This window comes from Rhipicephalus sanguineus, chromosome 1 (assembly GCF_013339695.2).
Source record: "Rhipicephalus sanguineus isolate Rsan-2018 chromosome 1, BIME_Rsan_1.4, whole genome shotgun sequence".
In the NCBI taxonomy this organism is placed as follows: domain Eukaryota; kingdom Metazoa; phylum Arthropoda; class Arachnida; order Ixodida; family Ixodidae; genus Rhipicephalus; species Rhipicephalus sanguineus.
This window is the reverse complement of record NC_051176.1, coordinates 243,222,146-243,249,406: the sequence shown is the minus strand read 5'-3', so window position 1 is coordinate 243,249,406 and position 27,261 is coordinate 243,222,146. Positions and strand designations below refer to the sequence as shown.

At 42.3% G+C, this 27,261-nt stretch overlaps 1 protein-coding gene across 1 annotated transcript; it reads left to right on the top strand.

Moving 5' to 3' along the window:
* Nucleotides 1–85: 85 nt before the first annotated feature.
* LOC119375532 (malonate--CoA ligase ACSF3, mitochondrial) lies at nt 86–25,479 on the top strand. The gene is made up of 7 exons (XM_037645729.2): nt 86–741; nt 794–1,063; nt 5,805–5,977; nt 8,144–8,289; nt 8,370–8,606; nt 13,894–14,019; nt 24,943–25,479. Exons 1-7 carry the CDS (start codon nt 211–213, stop codon nt 25,185–25,187), a joined length of 1,728 nt encoding a protein of 575 aa, XP_037501657.1. The 5' UTR covers nt 86–210; the 3' UTR covers nt 25,188–25,479.
* Nucleotides 25,480–27,261: the final 1,782 nt, after the last annotated feature.

Genomic DNA, 27,261 nt, shown 5'->3' with positions numbered 1-27,261 from the left:
TGTTGGTGAAATCTGGTGAAATTTTGTTCTGGGGTTGGTGTCGAAGCCCTTTTCCAATCTGGCAACGCTGCCTCACGCTTAATTAAATATGGCGCTGTGGAAGTCGCGAGTGTTTCTACAGAGTTTACCGAAAGTTCTGTTTTGAGTATTATATGCGCTCGTTGATTTCATAGACGTTGGAGCGGACTTGACTTTGAGGAAACTTGCGACATGTATGTTCCAACGATGACGCTAGCACTAGGAAAAGTTCGAGCTGCCTTACTGCACCGTGTGCGATTGCCTCGGCCACGGTGGCCCCGGCGGTCCCTTCATAGTTTCCCGCCACCTTTTGAGTCTGTATTTAATAGGGCTGCCACTTATCAAGATCGTTTGGCACTAGTGGATGTCGAAGGAACGTATACGTATTCGAACCTTTTGGCTAGTAGTACTTCTTTGCAGGCGCACATTGACGACGTACTTAAGGGCTCCACGAAAGAGCGGATATCGTTTCTGTGTCCCAATGCAGTATCTTATGTTATTGCTCAGTGGGCTTGTTGGTTAGGTGGTAATGTTGCCGTACCGCTGTACTGGAATCTACCACGTTCAGTTCTAGAGTATTACATAAGAGATTCTCAAAGCTCGCTCCTCGTGAGCACAAAAACATATGCTGACCATTTGCAGCCCATAGCAAGAGAGCTAGATTTACCTTTGGTGGTACTCGACGAAGAGGTGAAAAAGGAAACGTACACAGCATCGAAACAGGTAGGTATGGTGTAGACATTTGTGTAGCGCTGCCACTTAAATCTGTTTGCAGAAAACCGAAGAGTGGAAGCGACTAAAACACAAGGATGCCCAAATACTGTACACAAGTGGCACTACAGGACCACCTAAGGGTGTCGTCACAACCCACAACAACCTGTTTGTCCAAGCTTCGGCAATAATCAGTGCATGGGAATTCAGCTCGTCGGATGCTGTACTCCACACATTACCTCTACATCACACACATGGCATAGTGAATGCTTTGGTGGCTCCCATGTACGCTGGAAGCACGTGTGTTATGCTGCCCAAGTTTGACGCTGCTGATGTAAGTTGACATTTTTGAAACGTCGTACTGGTAACACATATGTGGTGTCAACAAAAAAAGTTATAGCATATTAGTAATGTTGGACTTAAGATTGAGCACATTGGAGTATTGCGTTGGCACCATTATTTATAACCAGCATTAAGTTTATCTCTGTATATCGCCTTATAAAACACAATTTATTAAGCCAAGATTCAATGCATCTGGGCATTGAGGCTGTTAAATGTGCACTTGTTTTTAATTGTCCTGTCTTCACTGTGCCATTCTATGGGTCAAGTACACCACTGTGCACAAGGCCTTGCTCCAAGTGCATTAAGTGCATTGAACATTTTAGTTCACTGGCATAAATCTTGCTCACTAGGAACATTCTGAATGCAGATGGAACTGTGCAGAAAAGGACAGGTGCAATTGCAAGTGCACACATTTGCATTTGTCATGTGTTGTCTTCTATCTGTGCTGCCCATATACCATTAAAATATACGTATCTACAACCATGCTCATTCTGACTTGCAATGTGAGAGCGTGTGGCCGAACGTGTTCCAAGACTGCACATAGCTTTCACTTGCGCTCATTTCTCCAACTAAACATGCTCCTCTCATTCCTGGGTGATTGTGAATTAAAAAACAGCACTTAGCTGTGGATATAAGGGAAAGTGGAAGTTGTGTGCAAGCTTCGATCTCATTCGGCCACACGCTGCCATGTTGCAAGTCGTATTGAGTGTGATAATTCATTTAGTACACTCTATAAACACGAGATCAAAAGTTAGCACAAAGGTCGCCTGATGCAACAGCATGTTTTAGAACCTGTCGCTTGTCTTAGTTCTACAGCATCAGCTGTTCAGCGCTTATTCCACACTATGCTGCATCTTCCCACTATCCGATCTTTGGTGCGTTCAGAGTTTATTTTTAAAAATGCCTGCACAGGTGAGCAAATAAAGTTAGCTGGTTGTTACTTTCAATATAGAGAGTGGAACTTCTGTATATATACTGGTGAGGCTCATAAATGAAGCCAACAAGCTTTGGGAGTACAGAAAGGCACACTCATGTGCCCATAATCTTCTATAGTGACCCAGTATGTTTACAAACGTAATTCTCACATGCAGGACAGTGCATGAATCAAGGCAGTGCTTTGTTCAGGTTAACACAAAGTTTCAATGGTCTTTAGTAGTGTGGCTGCTTTTCTGTGGTGGCTTAGCAGCTGTGGTGTTCTGCGAAGCATAAGGATGCAGGTTCAATTCCCGGCCAGGGTCGCCACACATCAATGGGGGCCTAATGCAGAAACATGCACTTGGATTTAGGTGCACATTATGCCAGGTGGTCAGAATTAATCCCGAATTTGCTACTATGGTGTGCCTCAGAATCGTCTTTAATTTGGCATGTGAAAACCCCAGGATTAACATTTTTTCAGAGTGCCTGATAACAGCTACCAACATGTAAATATAACAGTCTCTTCATATGTAAACAGTTCTTGGGTTAACTTCTGCACTTGTGAATGATCTTTGTGAAGAGTCTAGTTTCAACTAAAGAATCTGGAAACTTTTGCAGGTATTTATGGTTTCACTGTTAACTTTATGTGTAAAAGAAGTCTGCTCAGATCCTATTTTTATGATGAACCATCAATTTTTCATGAAGTGACAAAAGTCATAAAAGAACATAGCTCAGCTACTTGTGACTTACTTGAAAACTAGACTAGAAGACAGAAGATGTATATGGGAGATTAATAAGGATTCTGAGTGGAAGTTTCATGTGCTCTTGTTTTGTGAAGGTTGCCAAAAGCAAGCATAACTCTGTCTGGGCTTAAACACTCAAGAGGGTACTCAAGCACTTGTGCATTAGCGATTGCTCATGGGATGGAAAATGCATGGTGCGCTGAATTAGAGGATAAAACAGGCAGGCTAGCCTTGTTTAGTGCCACCTCATTTTTGTAAAAGCTAATAAACTGATGTCAATTACCTTGGCATAAACTTGAGAGACAGTTGCACCACCTTTTGGCTAGCGCAGCATTGTAGGTTGGTGTAAGTACACGCCAGAAGCCAGTGCATTTGTAATATAGTTTGAAAAAGTATGATACATGAATACTTAGGCTGGAGGCATCCACTGTCATTTACTCAGGCCTGTACTTTTACAGAATACCAATAGTGCAGCTAGGAAAAGTAGTGCTAGCAACATGGATGAACGAAATGAAGTATCAGAGGCCCCGTCATCACTTTTCTAAAGCTGGATGTAAAAGATCTTGCCACTTTTTGCATATTTTTTCTAACCTTCCTGTTTCACTTTTTCTTGTGGCTTCTCTGGCTTTCCTCACCTATAATGTGCTACAAAGGTTTAAGTTGCGATGCTGCAATTGTATGGTGTGTTGTCAAAGCAAATATTCTACGAATGTACGCTGCACACTGCAGGTGTTGCATGTAGATCTACTGCTTGTCCCCACTGCAATACAACTACACACTTTCCAATGGCTGCACAATAGTCTGTGCAGCCTGTGTTTGCTTGCTCCCACATGACTAGGCAATTCACGCTTGGTTGCTGTAGCAGTGTGGCTGTCTGGACTGTTAGTTCCAGTGCTCCTTTATGAAAAAGATGTGGGGCTTTGAGCACATTTTTTTAAATGCAACCTTGCCACACCATCATTTCTTCCCTCCATGACTTCTGATGGCACCTTGTTATGCTGTCGTTAGACGAAGAGTGCTAAGTTGTGATTAGATGGGTGGCCGCATTCTACCTAGCCATTGATATAAAAGTGGTGGCCATTTAGTTCAAATACAGCACCACAAGTAGTTACCACCAGCCTTCCATACTTCTAACTGTATCTTTATGTGTTGCAAATTGTAATATCTATACATCAGGCTAACGGTCTTCTATGTTTATGCAAGGACTAATACATCATTGCATCTAGCACAATTGTCCTTAGTGATTTTTCGCTGACACACCTGGCAGCATAATACTGCGGCAGGAAACAGAGGCACTTTGGAGACTTTCAGAGGAACAGAGGAAAAGGCACTTTGGAGACTTTCAAAGTAATAAATTTGGCATATGCATATTGTGTATACTGAGAATGTGGTGCCCTCGTAGGCACGTACATACCTTATAAACAAGCACTAAGATACTGTGCTCGACAGCTATGCATGTAGTGCCCAATGTGCATGTGATGGGGCCCCACATTTTGTAACATTTAATTTTCCATTCCACTCTTGTTTCGTGCTGTCTGGCTAATCCCAGTGATGGTCCCGGTTATTAGCCATCCCCATGCTAATGACGAGAGGTGAAAAGGATAGAAAATAGTATGGTTCATTTGAAAGTATAGACCCAGAGATGCTGATGGTCCTTGTGCAGGAACTTTTCGTATTCCAAAAATTCTGGAAGGTGACTGCATTATCTTTACTGGATGGAGCTCTGTAAATCTGGTTCAATGCAAGCCCAGCTTTAGCTGCAGGCAGTGAAGCATGGGAATTCCAAAGGCTAGTTACCTTCTACATTACACAATAGTGAAGTTTACTTTACCAAACATGTAATAATAGACACACTCTACTCTCACACTATTGTACATTGTGGCCATACTTAGCTTGTCTGCCACTTCTGTTTTTCTGTCTTGACAAGCAACTTAGCAACAGGTAGCACTATATTTGGCATCTAAAAAAGAAAATGGAACACTTCCCCACTCACTCGGAAAGTGCAGAAAAATGCTTCAGTTTTAGTGATTCCAATGTGTTAAAAACATTTACTTAAGATGCTAACATTTTGTTACAGGGATGTCTGTATGGTCATGCAAAGAATAGTTGTTGATGTCCTCATAGGGGGTTCCGAAAGACATCTGGGGGACAGTCATAAGTATCGGTTCAAATAATTAAGCAAAAATGAATGTAGATATTAGAAAGTAATATTCTTCCCTTGTAACCTGCCAGTGAAAAATTATAGGACATTTCAGTGTAAGCTGCGTCTGCATATTTTACATGCATTCTCAAACTGCAGGGTAAGCACCACAATGGCATGCCTTTTTATAAAGCTGAGGTATTATTAAAATGGCAGCAACATTAAAGTAACCGTTCTCTAGTGATACTTGTAGCCTTATCAGCTTGATTCTATGCAGTATACACCTATATTACAACTGACAAAATTCCCTAGTAAAACGTTGCCCCCCCCCCTTTCTTTTTAATCCTGGCACAAATATGTGGTCCAGCATCAGCATATCATTGCATGCAAAGTATAGCTGGGAATGTTGTTTCAAAGTAGTGCATGCATGTGGTTGAATTTAGCTCATCCATGTTAGTGGAAACATGTTAAATCTACATCTTGTGGTGCATAAATTAAATGTGCATCAGGTGACTGGTCACATTTTTGCTGAAACTGAGCGTTTGTTTAGATGGTCAACAGATGTGTCTGCTAACCGTTGGTCCATTAGTGAACCCCTTCAAGTGTCCACTGCTCATTCGCTGGTATCTTACAATTACGCAGAATATTCATACTGCATTTGCATTGGCCATCTAATGAATATCCATGACTGCTTAGAGTTGAATTCAAACATTCCTGTGCACCAGGATTTCTGTGCATGATTACGAACCCTATGTGGTCATAATTAACGTGGAGTTCTGCACTATAATAGCATTTATAACAAGTGCTGCTTCATAATATAGAAACCCTAAGGTTTTTAATATTATTATGTAGACCTTGATGTATGGTGTCCTGTGAGTGTGTAATGTCGGAGCTGCAGGTTAACATTCGCTCTGCAGATAGCAACTGTTTTACAGGTATGGAACTATCTCATTGAACCTCCGACAAGAGGGCCTCGAATCAATGTTTATATGGCAGTGCCAACAATCTATGCAAAGCTCATACAGCATTATGACAAAATGTTTTCAAGCAGTACTCCCTTCTCCAGAAGCAAAGAATTCATCCGTGCAGCTTGCACACAAAAAATCAGGTACAGACAATCTTTTTGCAGTGGCATCTATTTCATGTCATTTTATTCCCAATATTAGCATTGAGCTTGGGCACTCAGTATTCTAAGGATTAGTTATTAACCCTTTACTGCACAATATTTTGTTTCGTCGTCATATTATTCATGGAGTTGCATGGAAGCATAGCAGTAGCTGTACTACCATCGAAAATAACTTTCGTGGATTTTTAGAGGTTCTATTAGCAGAAAAAAAAGGGATGTTGCATATTTGCAACAAGCAAATAAGGAACAAGTTGCAGGGGAAAGATGCTCAGTGCGATTCTAACTCAAATATTTATTTTCACATGAGAATGAGTGGGTGCACTCATGTTGTGTGGTACAAATGAAAGCAATTGCTCTTGCTTGTTGAACAAAGCTGGTTTCCACACTTCTAGCCGTAGATCATGCAGATTCGAGTGCATTCAGGAAACTTACAGTACTTTTCCACATAAGGTTGAACATTTGAAGGGGGAAACAGATCGTAACAAAGCGAATAAAATTTGTGGCAAAACAGAGGTAAACGCAGCCTTAGATTAAATAGGCAGCCTGTGTAATTTGAAAGCAGACATAACCACTTTTATTCTGCGCCCTGTCGAGGTGGAAAGAGGAAGAGAAGCACAATGGTACGAGAGGCTGGGACACTGAAGTGCGGGCAGAGCGGAGCGTGTAATAAAACAACAGCACCATGCACAGTGTTTTAGCCGTATGGCCCAAAATTTAGAAGATAAAAGCACAGACGTAAGGGTACACCCGAGATGAAGCGACACAGTAGCGCGCAAACACACCTAATTCCTATTAAAACATCTGGGCATATGACCTGAAGACATGCTGCACACATGTTGAATTTAAATGGACTTACACTCGGGGTCGTCGTCACTCCCAGTCTTCATTATCAAAATGAATTACTCGGCTATAGAAGCGTTTAGGGCACATTTCCATTTCTGAGAACAGCAAACTCTATGTACATGTTGCGTTTGTGCAACATAGCAACATTTCGTTGCCAGGAGCAAACTGTTCTGAGATGACAGTGTTTTTTGGAATCTACACAATCAGGAGGATGTGTAGCAGAGCGTAAGAAATTTTCCAGCTAATTGGCTAAACTTAATTGGCTAATTAACTAATTGGCTAAGCTTATCTGTATCTATGCACGTGAGCATCCGCCGTGGATGTTTTGGGAATAGCTGCATGGGATAAGCACAGATATCTGCACAAGATGGCGCGTTTTGCAAAGCAATGTTGTGGAAATGCAACAATATGTACAGGCAGCTCCAAACGGCCTTTCTTTTTTTTTTGATTGCCATTTGTTGGTATGTTGTGTAAATGCAATAAGGTGCAGTGAAGGGTTAAGCCTGCAATAATTTTTTGTGCCTTATTTGGTTTTTTGTTCTTTTTTTTTGCTTGATATGACCATCTGGCAAATGTTATAGTCTTGGAGTTTGCCTTCCTCAAGCACTTCAATTTAGATACGTACTCTAGCATAAAGCTAAACTTTGACTCTGGTTACTCTAACATAAAGTCAAGCAAATTTGTTTATAGCGTACCATATGAAAAACATACGGTTTTCAAAGCTCAAGTTCAGTGACAGACTGCCGCATGTGGGTTGTTTTATTTAAACTAACTTGACAAATGAGCACCAGACCATTTGTCCACTTCAGACATTTTGACTATGTAGCAAGAAAGTGCTTTGTATCGTAGCGTTAAGTTGTAGTATGATTGGAAACAGCACTAAGAAGAGGCACTGGCAGCTCCAGCGTCGCATATGCCATAGTGAAACGTTGAAACTGGTTGCCCTTCAGGGGAGCTGGCCACAGATCACTTTTTCTGCCAGTTCAGCATCTTGGCCTACAGAAATGAGGGGAAGGAGTACTTGCTAATTAAAATGAATGCAAGAATTTGACTCATTGCACTTTAAGGCTAGTAGAATAGCTGAAGAATATGGTATGCAAATTTTAGGTAATATGCCATACCATCACAACATATAGGCCATAGCTTAATTTCAACCTGACAGTCTTGAACATTAGGTTTCTATAATCAACAAAAAAATCGCATTCACTTTGTTAGCTGACTAGTTTTAATGAAAAGTTGGCACATACTTGAGTAAGATGCTTGCAATGTCCAGGTATTATGGATTGTTATTGTTTTATCTGATAGGTTGATGGTGAGTGGGTCAGCATCACTTCCGCTTCCTGTGTTAGAACGCTGGAAAGAAATAACTGGCCATACACTACTGGAACGTTACGGAATGACAGAAATTGGGATGGCACTCACAAATCCTCTTCACGGAACGCGAAAACCTGGTAGGCACTCCACAAGGTCCTTGAATATAGTTTCTTTAACAACCTTTTTTTGTCTACATCAATTCTGTAATCTTTTGCAGGATTTGTAGGCAAGCCATTTCCAGGTGTCAAAGTCTGTCTTGCAAAGCCAAATGCCTATGCCGCAACAGGTTATGATGTGATCTTAACCGGTGACGAGTATGGAACCAAAGTTGTCAAAGGAAGTGAAAATGAATCTGGTGACCTTCTTGTGAAAGGGCCAAACGTCTTCAAGGAATACTGGAACAAGCCAAAGGCTACTAAAGAGGCCTTTACAAGTGATGGCTGGTTCAAAACTGGTATGTCTAATGAACTGTTTCTGCCATTATTTGTGTGATTTGGCATGCATCGGCATCTTGCACGTGATATGCATTTATGAGGAGGTCTGCTATTTATTAAACTAGTGTTTCTATAACCATCTTTAAAGTGGTGAGGAACTATTATAAAATTTGTTTTTTTACACACCCTAGTTATATATCATTCTGTAGTAGTTGTGCTGTGATGCTGTACGATTTCAGAACAAATTGATGTTTTGCATCTCAATACAGTAAAAAAAAAGTTAGAAAAGACAATGTCAAAGGCATATTCAATAATCTGGAAAGTATATGATGCATTTGACAATTACAGTTTCCTTGGCTGTATGTATTCACTTAGGTTCTATCTCAGTGCAAGTAAAAATATACAGTAGACTCTTGTTAATGATGAAATCAGTTAAGCTGAATTTTCGAGTATGGAGAGTGTGTAAATGGTTGATTTCCTGTAGCACAATGTATAACCTGCTTTACATGAATGACAGAATAAGTTAAATCAAGGTATCACAGCTACACCTCACATGTGCTACTCAGTTCAACAAGAGCTGATTTTTTTTACATACATCTTGGTATTCAAGCATTTCTAACTTATGGTGTTTGGAATGAAGACCTGCCAATTAATTTTTGTAAATAGATTTATACTTTCCATCTTATTGCTGGGTATTTTCTCTTTCCTCATAAAGCAGATGAAACAATCAAATTATGTTGGATTGAATACCTAAACAGTATTTTTATGGACAGCCCTATGCTTGCCATTTTAGCTTGCTCCTCAGAAAAAAATTGCTTGTAAGTCATAGCCCATAGTTGAAGTTAAAGCGCTTTTCTGGCCTAAGGATGCATGGGCTCTTTTTCCCTAGATTATCACACATACTTCCATGATGCCTCACAATACAGTGTAGAGCAGCTACTCTTCGAAACCTATACTCTTCTCAACTTCCATGATCTCTAACTCGTAAGCAGCCTACGTATTTTTTTGCATATTTCTGCTTGAAAATGATCACTTCTTGATATTACCATTTTTGTATAGCTATGAAACAACTTGTGAAAGAAAGTGATGTGTGTATACAGGGGTGGAAGTGCTGCACCAATACGCTTTTGCTGCACCATCCTGCTCCAAAACACATTATTACACCGAAACTGCTCCCAGGTGGTCTTCGGTGCCTTCATGTGCCACTGTAATCCGTGACGTCGCACGCCCGAGAGATCTCCTGCCATCATCACCTGGCGCACTCTCCGTGACATTGGTGATGGCACAAAAAAATCAATTTCGCCGTAAGGGTGAAGCAATGAATGCGATAGCAAGAAATTGTAATTTTATGAGAAGTAAAGCCAGCAGCTAACTCTTTTGGATCCGATCTCGCATACTTCTATAAAACACTGGTGTAAAGGAATACAGCCGCTGAAGGGAGCGAAGTGGTTTTCGTGCTGTTTGTTGTCGCAACATTAAGCGGGTCGATTGCTGATGTTTGCCGATATAGTGAACTCGCCAGCGCCACCGACTTTGCCTTTGTGATCAAAGTTCGCAGTTGCTGCTCGAGCGACGCAGCCCATCCACCCCTCCCCTGGCATCCCTTCATGCTCCTTAAGAAAGACGGTTGGGGCGTTTCCTCTCTGAGGAGCAATCGAAGGCAGGCCTCGCACGTGGGGGGGATGTTATAGAATGCACGCTTCTTGCGACGGAGATGGGATTATGTATATATACATATATATAATTGTGGTAAGTCTGGTCGGTTCATCAGTATTGAATGTTTAATAAAAAATCAGTAGAATTTCATGTTTACCAGAAATACAAGTTTCAATCAACCGTGAAGTTTGACCCTAGACATCTGCTCCAAAATTAACTTGCATTGCTCCAAAACAGACCTTTTGATGCACCAAAGCTACTCCAAAACTCCTCTTTTACCACTTTAAAGCTGCTCCAAAATAGCATTATTACTGCTCCCTGAGCTGCTCCAAAAAGACTGAAGCCCGCTTCCACCCCTGGTATAGAGCTGAACAAAGTTACTGTGAAGTCTTAATTACTATGCGCTTTATGTCCACACTTGTAAGCATGAGCCTTGACATTTATTTTTATTTATACAGGGTGTCCCAGCTATCATGCAGCACGATTTAAAAAAAGAGGAACGGCGTTACGCGAAGCAAACGTACTGCATATTGTTCCTAGTACACTGGAGTAGCCATTGCTATTTTTTTCGTTAATGAGGTTTAATTAATTAGTCATAACTATATTTGTAACTCGACAAGTACTCACCTAATTGTCAAAATATCAATGAGGCGTATGTAGGCATGTTCAAAGGACATCTAACTGCGCAATTTTTAACAACGTACTAATTACGTGCTCATTTTTTCCGGCTGATAAAGAAAGCCCGCGATATATGAAAAATAGCACGTGACTACGCTCCCACCCGCAAAGGAAACCAGCGCCCTTAAATAAGCTTACTACAAACAACCGTTTTGCCTGTTGTCTGTTGCGAGAGACAGCTTTCCGCAGTTTGGCAAGGGCACAGATCGGGCGCCAACGATATGCGTGAAATTTCGCTGGGATTCATTCCGTTCAATAGTACGCTGCAATAATCCATATCTCACGGCCGACTGTTCTCATTGATAATGCGGCAGGTGCTCTGATTACGGCCTGACTCTGTAAAACCAAGCGGTGCATTTCTTAGGCCGGGGAGTGGCAGATAGGGTGATGCGTTTTTTTTTTTCTTTCTGCATTTTTTCCTTGATACTGTCTACCTCATAGGAAGCCTGTTTGAGGGCGCTGGTTCCCGACGCGTGCAACAGTCTAGTCACGTGCACTTTTCATATTTCGTGGGCTTTCTTGATCAAGCTGAAAAAATTAACGCGCAATTAGCACGTTGTTGAAAGTAGCACAGTTGGATGCCATTTGAACATGCCTACATGCGCCTCATTGACATTTTGACAATTAGGTGAGTAGTTCTTGAGTTACAAATATAATTATGACTCATTAATTAAACCTCATTAACGAAAAAAATAGCAGTGGCTACTCCAGTGTACTAGGAGCAATATGCAGTAGGTTTGCTTCGCGTAACGCCGTTCCTCTTTTTTTCAATCCTGCTGCATGATAGCTGGGACACCCTGTAGACTGCACAGTACAAATTCAGAAAACACTGAAAGTGTGTTTCATGCTATTCTTAAAAATAGTTAATATATCGGGGCTCATATTTAGTTTTGAAGGCAAAGTATACTAGTCGTAATGTGACCAAGAGGCTTCTTTTGATGTACTGAAAACAGCACTGTAGTACTCCAAACAAACATCTTGTGACCTGAAGCATCATACTTACTTGTTTGAAAAGAGCAGTGCGTGCTAGGTGTGAGGGGTGGTGGTTACTTGCACGACCTAGCAGTGCTTGTCAAGGCAATCTGTGAAGGAGGGCCACCCTGCAGGCTTAACGGGCATCAACACTTGTGCCTCCCACTTCAGACACTGTAGATGCAGTGCACATATTTAAAATTGTAACTTTGTTGTACTGTACAAAAGTAATGCCAGGCATACTTTATATTGAATTAGAGCATCCACTTCATGCCATTGACATTGCATTGTGTTGCAGTTGTATGTGGCAAGGTTAGGATGCACGCAGTGTCTGATTGCAGGTATTTATAGGTAATAGACTGTTCACTGTGAAAATAGCAGCTATTGCTGCTTTTAGTGTGCTCTATGATTTCATATGCATCTTAAAGGGACACTAAAGAGCAAAACAATTTTTCTCATACAGTCGAACCCGGGTATATCGAACTCGCCAAAAAACGTTCATTAGTTCGATATATGGCATAATTCGATATAGGCCCGCTATAGGATTTGATGACACAAAGGCACATACCAATAAGAAAAGTACTTTATTAATATGGTGGCTTACTTGCGTGCCCTACTTTGGAACAAAATAGTCCTGGATTTTCTACTGTTTCAACGACTTCGTTGCCTGCGACAGCATGCATGCCTCCATGTTGTCCAACGAGTTGGAGCAGCCTTCCATATCCACGCAATAGCGCCGGACCAACGCAAGTGCACTAATCACTTCGGAGGATGTAGGCAACGGGCCATCGTCAATTTCCTTATTGCTGTCGCTTTGGCTCGTGGTCGGCACGACGTCTGCAACATAGTCCTCATCTTGTAGCTGGCCCATGATGGCGACATCATCGTCCGCACTGACGAAATCGTCGAATGTCGATCCGTACGCGGCGGCGTCGTCGGACTTCTCACCGCGCTTGACTTGATTTCTGGTTTCGAGTGTCGCGGCGAAGGGCAAATTCTGCCTCTTGTGACGACAGTGCGCCAAGAAAGTTCACAGAGCGCCAACAGGCAACACCACCAGCATGGACCACGCTGAATGAGGACTCGAGGAAAAGAGGCAGCAGCAGGCACGCAAGCATAAAGAAAGCAAAAATGGCGCTCACTTGTACCATCTCCGCGCCTCAGAGAAAGCACGACGGCCTCTGATTGGCCGTAAGCGCTGCGAGCAGGCCAGGATCATTTTTTGCAGGGGGGTGTTCGCCCGTGCACAGCTGGGTCTAAACCACTTTTTCTAGGGTGGCGCCGGCAGTTTTCCCCGCCACCGCGAGGGAAAGTCAACTTGCCGGGGCACTTTTGAGGTACATGGAGTTTGATATGTCGGTTGTCGTTGCTATTTTCGTTCGATGTAACAGTAACTTTTGCTATATATTCTCAATGTAAATTTACTGTGTTTAGAAATTGTTCGATATACGGGATAATTTGATATAAACGGGTTCGATATAGTCGGGCTCGACTGTATTAGTAAAGTACTCTTTCATGATACCAAAAACACCACGCTTGCTGCGAGAAGACGCTTAGTAAGCGAGCAAACACGCAAAAACAAAATGTGGGTGGCGATGCCACCTTGAAGTTTCCGCACCATTCGCCGTGGCGTCACATTTTGACAGCGCCCACTAGGGACTATGTAGTTCCTAATCGGTAAAAATGAAGTAAATTGTCCTCTGAGGGGGCCATAGACTCAACATGCCAAATTTGGGGTAATTTTGTTGAGCCAATGGTGCCAAAATACGATAAAAATATACTTTGAAATCCGGGACGTCACGCGGGGAGATTGCAGCGCGAAATTTAGAAATGAAACTTTGAACTTGATTTTCTCTTCTATTAATAAACCTATGATGTCGAAATTAACGACATTAGCGTTCTCAGAGCACAATTTATCGATCTAAACCGATTCATTGTTTCTCTTTAGTGTCCCTTTAAGGGCATTGCCTTTATTGTTTTCCTTGCATCATTGTTTCTTAGGAGACACTGCTGAATACAGAGATGGAGCTTACAAGATACTGGGTCGTACGTCATCGGACATTATCAAAAGTGGAGGCTACAAGATTAGTGCATTGGATGTAGAACGTCACCTTCTGGCACATCCAGGTAACATTGTTGAGTTGTTTTTAAAGTAGTTAATGCTGAACTAAACTCTTTGTGAACTAACTGTTACAGAATGTAGCACTTTCACACCCTGGATGGCTATCTAAAAGTACATCTTGCTTTAGTGTGCACAAACAGCTGCTACAACTTGTGTTTTGTACCTGTTGTGCCACACGCTAGTGCTTCTCATAGTGGCCTCCAATAATGTTGCTTGAATTCGGTTTTTTGGTATTTTTTCTGCATTGCCGTTGCTGTGGTGGATGTCAGATGCTTAGTCTTTTGTGGGTCTAACAGAAAGATAATCTGAGTGCACAGAGAATATAGTACATATTCGTGGTTAGATTTTTGCCGAGAAACCTGGAACCTTTCGAAAGGGTGCTCGTTAAACCGAGGGTCCAAGGACATGGTACATTAAAGGAGAAGAGACTGAAGCCCTCAGCCTAACATTCGGGACAATTTAATAGCTATGTATGTTTAAGTGGGAAAGTATTCACATGTCAGAACAGTGGATTACGATGAAATAAGGGCAAAGGGGCCCTGTAACACTTTTCCAAGTAACCATCGAATGGCTTCATTGAAGGAGGTTATTGCCTCACGAATCGACTGCTGCAAAAATTTTTATAATCCGTCAAGTACAAGCAGAGTTGGAGATTTGTCGCACGCTGTAACTGCTTTCTCTCTCCTCTCGTCCCGGCAAGTGCACTGGAAGCTAAGCAGGGAGGGATGGCACGAGGAAGAAGTTACGTCACACGTGCGCCATGATCTTGAGCACTTTTTCTTTGTTTTCTTTGAACACGCGGCTCACTTTCAGTGTGATCACGAGTGGGCGGTCAGGCACGTGGCGGCCTCTCTTGGCTGCCACGATAAATATGCAGCTCACAATGCTCATATCAGCCGATGGCCGTGAATTTGGGTATATGGCATCATTTGTAGAAAGAAGAGGGAACGATTTCTGGCTGACTTTGAGAATTAATTCTAAATTCAAGGCCACGTGCTGCGCCATAATGTGTAGCTCATGTGTTCTCAGGAGCCTCGACTACCAGTCAGCAGCGTTTTCTGACCATGCTGAAGAAGTGTTCGAGGTCCCCTTTAAGTTCATGCATGAGCTGCAAAAAATATGGCTATCTGAACTTAGTATGTTTGCTCTATTAGGCAGGTGATTACAGATTGCTGGAAGGAGATGAGACCACCAGCCACATTGTGCTGTAGTTCAATCACCGGCAGTAGGTGATCTTGCTTTGTTTTGAAGGAAAACGAGCTTCTTCCCCTCTTGGACAAGCGTGGAAATGTAGTTAGATGTTGTACAAGATGAGGCTACCACCGATGAAATCCACGCAGGAGAAAGGCTGCTTTAGCTCTGGATATGCGCAGATGTATATCCACGCATATCTGCATTTCATAACACTACCTCGGTATGTACCCCTTGTTGTGTGCCGGTAGAGGGTAATGTACCGCAGTGCCACAGCAGTCAGAATAGCCCTTCTCTTTGCCAGAAAAGTGTTGACAAAGAGGCCCCCCATATTTGAGTCCCATGACATGTGTTAGCAATTGGTGCCGCTTGGTCAATGCACTGTCATAACAGTTCTGAAACCTTTTTGAATGTGGTTATAAAATGTTCCCAATTTGTAGGCAACGCTGCTGGGAACATGAAAATATTGTTCCGCATGCAGCAGGAAACATACAATACAGTTACATAATAAGATTGATTACTCTCTCTTATGGCTCTGTCCTAAGCCCACTTATTCATTAGCTTTTTTTTCCTTGCACTCCATGAAGTAAGCAGTGATGAGGCGATTGGTTATGGTGCTTGACTGTTGACCCAAAGGTCGCAGGGTCATGTCCTGTCCGCGGCGGTCGCACTTCGATGCAGGCAAAATGCTACAGGCCCATGTGCTTATATTTAGGTGCACGTTAAAGGGACACTAAAGGCAAATAACAATTTATGTCAGAGTGAAAGCTCATTGTATGACAATGGCTAAAACGGCAATATTATCAACGGCAGTGCCCTACTTACCGAGGAATTAAGCTAAATGTATCACGCCGCACGCCACGAGCGGGAAATTTTGGAAATGATCCCGATGACGTGAGAGCGTCCGACTACAATTAATCACTAGTAATCAAACTAGCTGCAATAAAAAAAGAACCTTCCGTGCATCAAGAGACGTAATAAAATGCTGCTTGTTCGTTTCTGTTTGATTCATGGAAAAAAGAACATTTTTGGCGTTGCCACGGGGAACGGTGCACGTGGTTCAAAGGTTCATTTTCGCCTAACTGCGCTTTGCCCAGCGCCCGGCTTCACTCACGCGGTCACGTCTCAGTGGTAGTTTCGGTAATGCATACTGCCGTGGGTGTTTTGCACGGTCATGAAAGTCGCTCCGACAGAAAGTTCGACAACATGCCGCATGCGTGTGATGATGCCGGATGCCCGAATGGTGCACGCCGCCAGTGCACGCTGCCATGCAGTAAAGGCGGGCAATGTTGGGCACGGCAACAGTGACGTGAGAAAGACCGCTTTCGGGCGGGTGATTTGAAGTGCGCTAACACGATGCGGACCACAAAGGTAGCACTACGAGGTTTCTGGACCGCTGTTTCAGCAATCAACGTCGACTTAATATTTGCCTTTAGTGTCCCTTTAAAGAACCTCAGGTGGTCAAAATTTTCGGAGCCCTCCACTACGGCCTCTTTCATAATCATATCATGGTTTTGGGATGTAAAAATCCCAACAATTATTATTGTTAACATAATTGCTGGTTGTATTAGTAATTGAACAATGACAGTTGACAAGTTTCAGCATATTAAAGGGACACTAAAGAACAACAGGAAGCTGAGCTTTAATAGTAGATTATGATCACAGTTGTGCTATTCTTACAGCGAACAGAGCTTAAATAAGTGAGAAAATAGCCGAAAACTGAGGGATACGTGCTGATGCTCCTTTGAATTTCCTGCGCTAGACGTTTGTGACGTCGGAGATCACAAACCCAGACCAGCAGCTATTGGTCAAGAGCTATCAGTCACTGTTAATAAAAATGCAAAATGAAATACAGTGTAGAGAAACAGCATTCGGCAGCTGTATACGTTGCCCCCCATCGACGAACATAAGGTTTCGATTGCAGTCAGCGCCAGTCCACCTTCAGATACACCCACCGCATGAGCATGTAGGGTCATTTCGTGCTCCATTTGACTGAAGTCACTGAAGTACGAGGGTTGTTCAAGTCAGTCCGGGACTTTTTTTTAAAAAACAAACAGAACAGATTTCAAAGTGTGGAAAGTGGATTTACTTTTCTACATAACTGCCAGCTACAGTTATACACTTATCCCAGCGTTTAACTAACGCCTGGAATGCTTCGGCATAGAAAGATTTATTATTACGACAGAACCATTGTCAGACACCATTCTTCACTTCAAAAGTGCCGAAATTTTTTCCTCCAAGGAATTCCTTCAGGGGCCCAAACAGGTGGAAATCACTTGGTGTTAAGTCAGGACTGATGGTGGTTATGGTAATACCTCCCAGCCATGTTCCTTCATTGTTTAAAATGTGTGTTAAGTATTATGCTGTCGTGCATTGTCTTGCAAGAAGACCACACCCTTTGTGATCAAATCCGGACGTTTCTTCCGTAAACTCTTGTGCACATCACGCAGTAATAGAGATATGGCCCTCTTTGAAGTGCTTACACCATTCAAATGTCTTACTGCAGCTGAGTACCGTACTGAGCCTAAAGTCTTCTGTAAATTTCAGCAGGTTTTATGCCCCCGTTCACTAACAACTTCATCAGAACACGCTGTTCCACGTAGACGTTCACACTGTTGTCCACCATTTTGAATAACAATCTATCTAAAAGCGTGGGAATTGAGCACCGTCTACCAGTAATAGGATACAGGTGCCGGTCTCTACTTCATACAAAACCTCCAGCCTAGGTGTCCATTTAAACCAAGAAAGAAAAAAAAGTCCCGGATTGATTTGAACGACCCTCATACAATCCTGCTTCCCTGGCAAGGGCTTCATTGCATGGCCATGCTGCAGCAGCCATTTGAACTCACTGTGACATATCATGGTGCCCTCTGATTCATTGAGGGCAATGAAATCAATGACGGCACTGCTTCAGTGCTGATTCTGGTGCGAGAGGAATTGAGGAAGAGATGTTTGGCCTTTGATTGCAAATTTCTCTACTACTAAGTCATCTTTTTGCACCAAACAAAAACAGCACACATTCCTAAAGACCCCTCTTTCATTCCAGCTCAACTTCCTGTTTCTCTTTTGTGACCCTTCGAAATGGCCTTGTAAGTGCTCTCTAAGTACGCTGTGGCATTCAAATTCGTATTTAACTGATTTAGTATGTGGTCAATAATCAGAACATGTTAGAGGAAGAGAGAGAGAGAGCGAGTAGGGGAAAGGCAAGGAGGTCAGCCAGACAAGCATCCGATTTGCAACCCTACACTGGAGGATAAGGGAATAGGGGACTTGAAAGAGAAAGGGAGTGAGAACTGCACGCACAGAGGACTCACAGAACTAAGATTGGTTGCTAAGGCTAGTGTTTCTCAAACTGCAGCAGGGCACGAATAACTTTCTCATAGTTTTGGCATGTAACACCTCGGCTGTTATCATTATTATTACTATAACAATTTTCAGTGGCTTCTTAATGTACATTTCAGGAAATCAGATGCAACTTTTTTTTTAACTTCTTTCGCCAGATGAGAGGAAGTGCTACCTCTGAAACTTCTCTCCATTCTGAATGTTGTTGCATTGGCTGTATATTTAGAAAAAATACCTGACGGCGGGATCTCTGCTTTTCTACCTCTAATGTGGATAGATACAGGCTGCACCTGCTTAACCATTAATGCATCACCAGCTAATAAAGATGAAATGGGTTCATAGCAAAGAATAACATCAAATTTAGTGATGTGCAGCAGTACTGGAAGAGGGACAGGGAGACTCAGTAGACAAGAACATACATATATTTACAAGACAAAATAAAATATGTAGAATATGTATGCAAAAAGAAAAAAAAGAACGGTCAAATGATGCAGTAAACTTTTCTCATCTGTTATTACTGTCCACACGGATGCAGCCGGCATGGTCTGGCGCTTTTGTAAGGCAAGAAAGGCTTGTAAGGCATGTGAGGAGGCCTGAATTCATTAACTCTTTCGTTGCCACGCTTATTCAAATCGATCACCGGTGATCGATGCTTTGAATCGTCGATTTTGGCATGTTGAATTTGTTTCTCGTGCATCTAGCATGTCCTACTAGTAATTCCAGCCACTGAACTTGCAGAATCAGTTTGAATTTGCCCATTTTGGCAAATAGTGATTTTTCACACACCTTTGCGCGAACCAATGTGCATGTGTTGTTGGGAAAATGCGCTTGGCTGACGAACTTGAGTGAAAGGCATGCTGCTCGGTTTATGCTCCAGTAACATCAAAGTTCTGTCATCAAAGGAACTTTTGCAAGTCAAATATCAAATTATGGTGTCAGCTTTGCAATCTGACAGTGTTGAGCGGTAGTAATTGCCTAAAATTTATGCCAGCTATTCACGAGAGAGCTGTTGTTTGGAGTCTAGGAAAATTTATTCTACCAAAAATGATTTCCGAAGGTTTGCCGCGTGTTTATATAACGTGTAGACTTGGCCTTTTCAGTCAGTTTCCAGCAGCTGCGGTTTTCCGTCTATTGTTATATCAGACACAGGGCTGCATCGCGCATCGCTAGTCGCTCCCATGGCGTCGTCGTTACGTGCGCATGGGTGCACCCCTGTGCTGCTCGAAACTATATTGCAATCGCGCCTGAATTTAGTGACGACGATCTACGAGTCCGAAGATGACAGCACCTCAGCTTCATGCTCTGATGGTGACGATGTTTTGCGTCAGCCTGGGACATCTGCAGTCGTTCAGGGGTTGGTTTAGTTTACTGTCTCAAGTGGTCTCCTACGCCGCGCGTGTGTAGTTGCTGACCTTTGTGCACAATCTAAGATCTACTCTGGTTACGTGCGAGGTCCATACGTCGCTGGGGCTCGATGTGCTGGCCCCGGCTGCAAAGCTTCTCCTCACGACAAGAAGGCTGCCGGAGCAGATCTCAGCCCCGCACTACAGAGCGGCGCGAGACGTTTTAGGACTGTGCGTGATTTCGTTACTTTTTTTTTTTTCAATACTATCTGCAAAAATACGAATAAATGTGCTTGGATGCACATTTTGTAACGCCAACCTATACAAAGAGAGGTGGCTCATAGAAAGAGATGACGACAGACGAAGTGGTGAAGTTCATTGCTCATCTAATTTATATAGGTGTTGTTCACATCGCGGGCATCCATCTGTATTGGAACACAAGCAGGCTATACCGGTAAAAAAAAATATGCGAAAAGTGCACGAGTGCACCTGTGTCTCGCGAAAACCAAGAAATGCTTCACCGCATTGCACGAGCAGTGAAGCAGTACCTCGGTACAGATTGTTTTGCCCATTTGAATGGAAACATTGCGTAGAACATTTATTATTCTTTATACTATTTCTGGGTCATTTATCTTCAAAATGTATATTCTGAGTGCTCTTGCATATATGGTGTATTTTATTGCTCTGTTTATCAGCTGGCAACAAAAAGTTGCACAATTTCAAATTTTTATACATTCCACAATAACTTGGTTGCTTTACAACTTATATTTTTTTGGAAAGACCATTTCATTATGCATAATTTAGGACGCTGCAATGCATGCTGGACTACTTTTCAAACTGGCAAAAACTTTCTTCCCCGAGACATAGGAAAAATAACTATTTTCTCGTGCTAACGAAACAGTTAAAGGGAGACACATCTGGCAGTTCCGTTTTCAGTTCTGGCACCAGCTCACTGTGGTGTCATTGATACTGATACCATCTGCTTGCAGTTCTAGTCAATTATTAATTGATGAAGATGTTCTACCTTTCGTTCTAACTAATCCATAAAATAAACTGAGCAAGTTACGTGACCTTTTACTGTGCCACAAAGGCCCAAATGAAAAAAAATACTTGAAATTTATGATGTCATGCTGATGTGTAAACACTAAGGTTTGGGCAAAAAATTCAACAAAACATTGGCCTTCATGTTTGCTGTTGGTCATCAACCTTTTATGTAAAATTGAACAAAGATACAGCATTGAAGCAATTTTCTGTCAGCCTAAGTTGATCGTGTCTCTGTCTAATGTCCCCTTAAAGGAGTACCGGCAGAAAATTTTGAAGGTGAGATAACTTGTGGGATAGATTTGTGTCCATACACAGGCACCATCTACAAGATATCAATGGTAATATAGCCTAGAACATATTAAAAATCACTTTGAAAGTGCGTGTTGCAGAACTACACGCAAAACGCCGCACCTCATGACATCGCCACCAACTTGGTTTTAATGTAAACAACCAAGAGCCACTTTGCATCACGAGTTTGTGCTGGCTGCCATGCTCCTTGCGAGCGCTCTCTCCTAGCAGACATTTTCAACAGAAAGGGGGGATACCTCCTTTAGTGATTTGCAGGGGCGTACAAAGGCTGACTTCCTTGGGCAATGCAATTCTGGGGGGTTCACACATGTTTACAACAACCCAGAGGGGATTATAGCAGCACCCAGGGGTCCTTCTTTGAGAATAGTTGTCAACGTGCTGCTCACGTGAATATGTGAACACGGTTTTGTGTGCTCACGCAGCCAGCTATGTTTACGTGAAAACCATTCTGGGTCCTGCCTCACATGGTGCTCTTCTAAACCAAAACTGCGACTGGCACTATAAAACCATCTCCAAATCATTCACCATTGTGCACTCGAGCAAACGAGGTTTTCAGCTGTGACAAATGGGTCTTTAGCTACTTATTGCAACAGAAAAAACAAGATGTAACATTTTTTTTGTCAGTACTCCTTTAACTCTTTCCGTGCCGTTGGGAAAATTGGTGTTTTTTGTAGGTTACACTCGATGTTTTTTCCTGAAGGAACTACTGCACCTAATATTTTATGTAATACATCAACAAAAAGTAGAATGAATGAACTTTTCACTCATACAAGTTTCAGTAACGGGATATATGTTATGCGAGCGAAATAAATTGCCAAATTCAGTATTACAGGATAAAATTGAACAGAGTTTGTAAAGACACACCTCTATCTTGTAAGCAAAACATAAAACAGGAATTTTGAGATATTCAAAATATACTGTCATCTAATAGGCACTATCCCTGAAAAATTCAAACTTTTTCATTGAACGGAACTTTCCTGACAAAAATGTTACTGTGTTACTGTAAACACTACAATTGGGCGTGTCATGTGGCAAAGCAGTTCCTCAATGCAAAGCACAGCGTAACGTTGCATTTCTTGCATTAAACTCTTGTTTCTACTTTGTTTCTAGTCGCACTTGAATGTCTTAGTTTCTATAAGTTTCCATCCTGGCAGGCTGGTGCTGAAGTGCAAACTGAGACGGCCTGAAGAAGAAAGCAAAGCTGACCAATGTTACGGGCTGGTTTGCATTGCCGTTGCTCTCAGAGCCAAAGTCCAACTAAAAAGCAGCATCCTCAGACTCGCTGCTGCTCGTTATATCAATAGTGCTAATATTTGCGACCTTTCAAAGCGCGCACGCCACATCTGGCAGCGGACATTTTCGTTTTCCTATTAGATGATTGCGCAGCTTCGGAGTGCGTTCAAAAGTCAAGGCCATGCCGGAAAAAAGCAAACTACATAAAGAAGAAAAACTGTAGTTCTTGTCCTTCACGACGGATGGTGCGGCATGTCCGTGAGCAGCGTGGAATGTCTCAAAAATGGCAATTCAAACCATCGATAGTGGGCTATCAATGCCCTATGGGCATGGTATGGAAAGAGTTAAGCAGTGTGTCAGGCCACATGGTAAGGAGAAGGACGGTGGCAGAGTGGGCGTAACTCAGTGCCATCTGGTGCACAGCTGTGGTTGCAGAACTACCATTAATGTTAGTAGCACATTGGTGTGGAGTCATATATAATGGGCAAGAAAGGATTGCGGAGTACTGACTCCGAATTGCAGGTACTGACTACATGAACACTTATTGCATCCCTATGCATCCAAAATGATGTGACACCCCTGGTGTCACATCATTTTGGATGCATAGGTGACATTAACAAATAAAAATTCTGCGTCCATCCCATCCCTGTGAAAGTGGATGAACAGCGATGTTAGACAACCACCACCACCACATTTGCTGATGTAATACCTTCATTTATTACCTGTACCACACGGTTGATTGCTCTGGGTCGTTACTTCATGAAAGCCCAAACATTTTTTTGATGAATGACACAAAGTACTGCCGTTTGTCTCCTTGTGTGGTGTCTACATTAAAATCACTAACTATAACGACTGGTACATCTTTGTCTTCTTTAACTCATGCCAGGTATGTTCTCATAAAATTTTCACTGTCTATTTTGGCTGTTTCTGGGTTGATATTAGGCCGTAAAGATTTACATTTGTCACCGGTGACAGATATGTGCCTAGGGTGGGGGAGTATTATTATTTATTAATAATATTTACTATTTTTAATTGCTATTATTAGGGGCGCAGTAACATCGACCCAAACAACCACATTGCTAACTGTCATTTGAGCTCTATCTGGGTATCCACTGTCAAATTTTTTTTTCTTTAATTTTGAAGGTGCTGAAAAAAGTTATGTTTTTATGTGAGCTGAACAACGCCACAAAAAATCCCCGCCAACTAGAGGCTAACAGCTTCGCTGTAAAAAATGAATGAAATTTTACATGCCAAAACCACAATACGTATCTGATTTTGTGGAATATGAGGCACACCATAGTTGGGGACTCGGGATTAATTTTGACCACCAAGGGTTCTTTTAACGTGCATTTAAATCTAAGTACACTGGTGTTTTTGCATTTCACCCCATCGTAATGCCGCTGCCATTGTGAGGAACTGAACACATGTCCTTGAGCTTTACCTACTAAGCTACCACTTACCTGCTAAGCTACCACTACACGTATTAACAAAATAGGAATGCTGCACTGAAACACTGAAAATCACCAAAGTGCCGTCTCCCTACGTGTTTCTGTTCGTTGTAAGTGAAGTCTTATTGAATTATAGTGGACAAGGAGTATCTGAAACAGGAGTACAAAACAATCAGGAAGAGCATGAAAATCACATCATGCTTACAGATAGCAAAGTAGAAAGGATGTGTGTCACGTGTGCCAACATATTTAGAAAAGAGGTGACAAAAAGAAAAAGTGGAGGTGTCAGGAAAAAGTACATAGATCTGAAGTGGTTGTGCACAGAAGAGGAAATTTATGCAGATATCAGTGGATAGTGAGGGCCTGTTAGATGCATTACGTTGGTTGAGAGTTTCATTAGTTGTGCGACATTGCTGTGAGTATATTGAAATTTAACCAAAATTTGACCTAGAGCTGTCTTAAATGATGCAATATGTGGCTCAGATTTGCAATTTTGCTAAACGTGTGGTAAATATTAATTTTTTGTGTGTGCTTATTATATGCAATATATGTTTACACATGCAGAAATTGTAGTTTTATAAAAAAAAATCCTATTCCTGTAGCGACATGTCCAGCACACTCTGTGCATGACTTCCTTTCTCTGTACAGAAAATTTATTTATTTCAAATTGGTGACCACCATGTATGTATATTTATATATACGTGTTGTAGTGAAGAAGAGGAGATGATGACGAAGGAAGCAAGCAAGCAAGCACGCAAGCCACTGTGTTAATGGTAGCGACGAGATATGAGTACACGCTGTTCTTGGACGCTTGCAGCTGACTTTCCACAATGTCCACACATCTATAAATCACGCTGCAATATATATTAAAAGACATTTAACAGTGAGCTATAACATGTTCTATAAAGATGCTTTTTTTCCCTACCCAGCAGCTGTACTGCCCAGGGACCTCACCCAAAGAATTTCTTGACTTTTGTCAATGTGGCTGTATGACAAGTGCTCTACTGTCTTCTTGCAGACATCCAAGACTGTGTTGTGGTTGGCCTGCCAGACATTACCTGGGGTGAGAAGGTGGCATGCGCAGTCACTCTGCGAGATCCAACGGCTGAACTGACTCTGCAGGAGTTGCGTGAATGGAGCAGAGCTCGAATGGAAGCAGCCATGATTCCAGTGTTACTGCAGGTTGTTCAGGAAATACCACGCAATGCTATGGGCAAAGTGAACAAGAAGGATATTGTGTCTCAACTTTTTGCAAGTCCTTAGTTCATTGTTAATTTCTAGTCTGTACGTTGAGTCTAATGGCATATTTGACAGCATTGAATATGTGTTCCCTTAGAACAAAAAATGGCAGTGTGCTCGTTCAGGGTCAGCAGGGCACATTGTGCATGTTTGTGATACGTTTCTTAAAGATTGTAGTTGTGCAGAGCAGTGGGTAGCTCTCTGGGTTTGGTGGTCTTGTCAAATTCAACACCTGCACATATCAAGCTGCCATGTAGTGGCAGTGCTAGGTGATGTCAGACAAGGTGTGGTTTTGGAATAAATTATTTTTTGTTTATTTGTGTCTGGTGTTTACGAAAAACATGTCTGCTGCAGCTCTTGTAGTAATAAAACTCTTCACACACTTATATATAATGGGAGTGGTGCCATTTCCCAGAAGCAACTGGTTCAACACGGCTTCTGTCAGGCATACGTTACAAGAGCCAGCTGCCACTAATTGTACAACTTATGTGCTTTGCGTCATGTTGCATGCCCTTTTGTGGAGGCATATATACAAGGAAGAAGTATGCTGGGCTCATATCAGGACTGAAGTAGAGCACCAAGTAGGGCTAGTTGGTTTAAATTCATAATGACGATTAAAACTGCGCTAAAAACACAAAGACAAAGACGAGGAAAACAGGACTCGCGCAGACTTTTGTTTGCAGCATTGAACATAGGTCCAGGTTTGTCCCATGCGCCTGCGCAGTAGTTTATGAATTTCCTTTTTCTTGTGGGCAGGTGTACGTGGGACAAACGGGGAGGTGTATAAATATTCAGCTGAAAGAGCATCTTAGCAATTGTTCTACAGATGGCTACTCACAGGTGTCCAAACACTGTAGGGAGTGTAAAGTAGGCAGCAACGAGTTGTGCCAACTGCTTGTGAATAAAACCAAGATTTTGTTTCGTTACAAGGACTGGTGCACACGTGAGTTGTTCGAGGCTTTCAAGATTAACAATACACGGGGGTGTAGAAGTGAACCTTCCGTATCTCTTGCCGATTGTGAGCTGAAATATTTAGGTGCCACTTCGTGGCGTAGACATATCTGCGTCCAATGATCTTATTTCATCAAATGTTAACTGTGTATATATGTCATCCTTCAAACATTAAACGTTCAGTTGTGAGTCTGCGAGAGTCCTGTTTTCCTCTTCTTTGTCTTTGTGTTTTTAGTGCAGTTTTAGTCGTCATTATGAATCGTATCAGGACTGCATCAGCCCTGATGAGAGCCTGGCAAATTTTAACGCGATAGCGTTAAGGAGCTCGTATCGCAGAAATTCCGCCGTCGGTGTCCGCACCGTTGGTTGTGAGCAAAAAATCATCATCTTGTCCGTGACCGAAAAATCGAAAAAGCTGCAAATAAAATAACAAAAATGTTGGGTCCGAGTGAGAATCGAACCCGGGCCGTCTGCGTAGCAGGCAGGTGTTCTACCACACAGCCACGCCTCTGCTTGGAGCTGCATTGAAAGTAACTTTCATGCTTCCCAAAATTACACGTCCTGTATACAGGTGTCACAATACGAGATGTAATATCGCAGTAATATTGCGTGGTATAAGCGTACATTGCTATCGGGCGTCACACCACGTCAGTATCATAACGACTTGGTGGTTTAAAGACAGCCACCCATTACAAAAGGCACACACATTACTGCGCGTATTCAATTAAGACCACGTAGTGGGTGCATGTCAACTTCGAAAAAGTTTCTCGCACATAATTGCTCCTGGTTTAAAGCATGCTACCCATTACATAAGGCACACACCTTAGTGCGCGCATTCTGTTGAACATTTGTAGTGTTCGAATTGCGCACTAGGGGCAGGATGTCGCTATCGCGTTCAACTCTTAAAGGCGAAGCTTAAGCGTCCCCCAATTTTTTTCCTTTTCCCAAAACTCAAGACTAGCCACAAAAGCCACCGTTTCAATGTTGTACCTGCCATCCAACAGGCTGTCACGGAGTCTCTCAGAGAGTTCATGGCAACCGACTTTCAGGGAGCCTTTGCAGTGTGGGAATCGCATTGTGCTCTGTGTATCGACGCCCAAGGAAAATTTTTTGAAGAATTTAAATACTAATATATACCGATTGGATC

Excerpts from the sequence above, each read along its gene's own strand:
- LOC119375532 (XM_037645729.2), top strand. The coding sequence starts at position 211 with ATGTATGTTCCAACGATGACGCTAGCACTAGGAAAAGTTCGAGCTGCC. Across the intron at positions 5,978-8,143 it reads GCTTGCACACAAAAAATCAG|GTTGATGGTGAGTGGGTCAG; the intron begins GTACAGACAATC and ends TTTATCTGATAG. Across the intron at positions 8,607-13,893 it reads TGATGGCTGGTTCAAAACTG|GAGACACTGCTGAATACAGA; the intron begins GTATGTCTAATG and ends ATTGTTTCTTAG.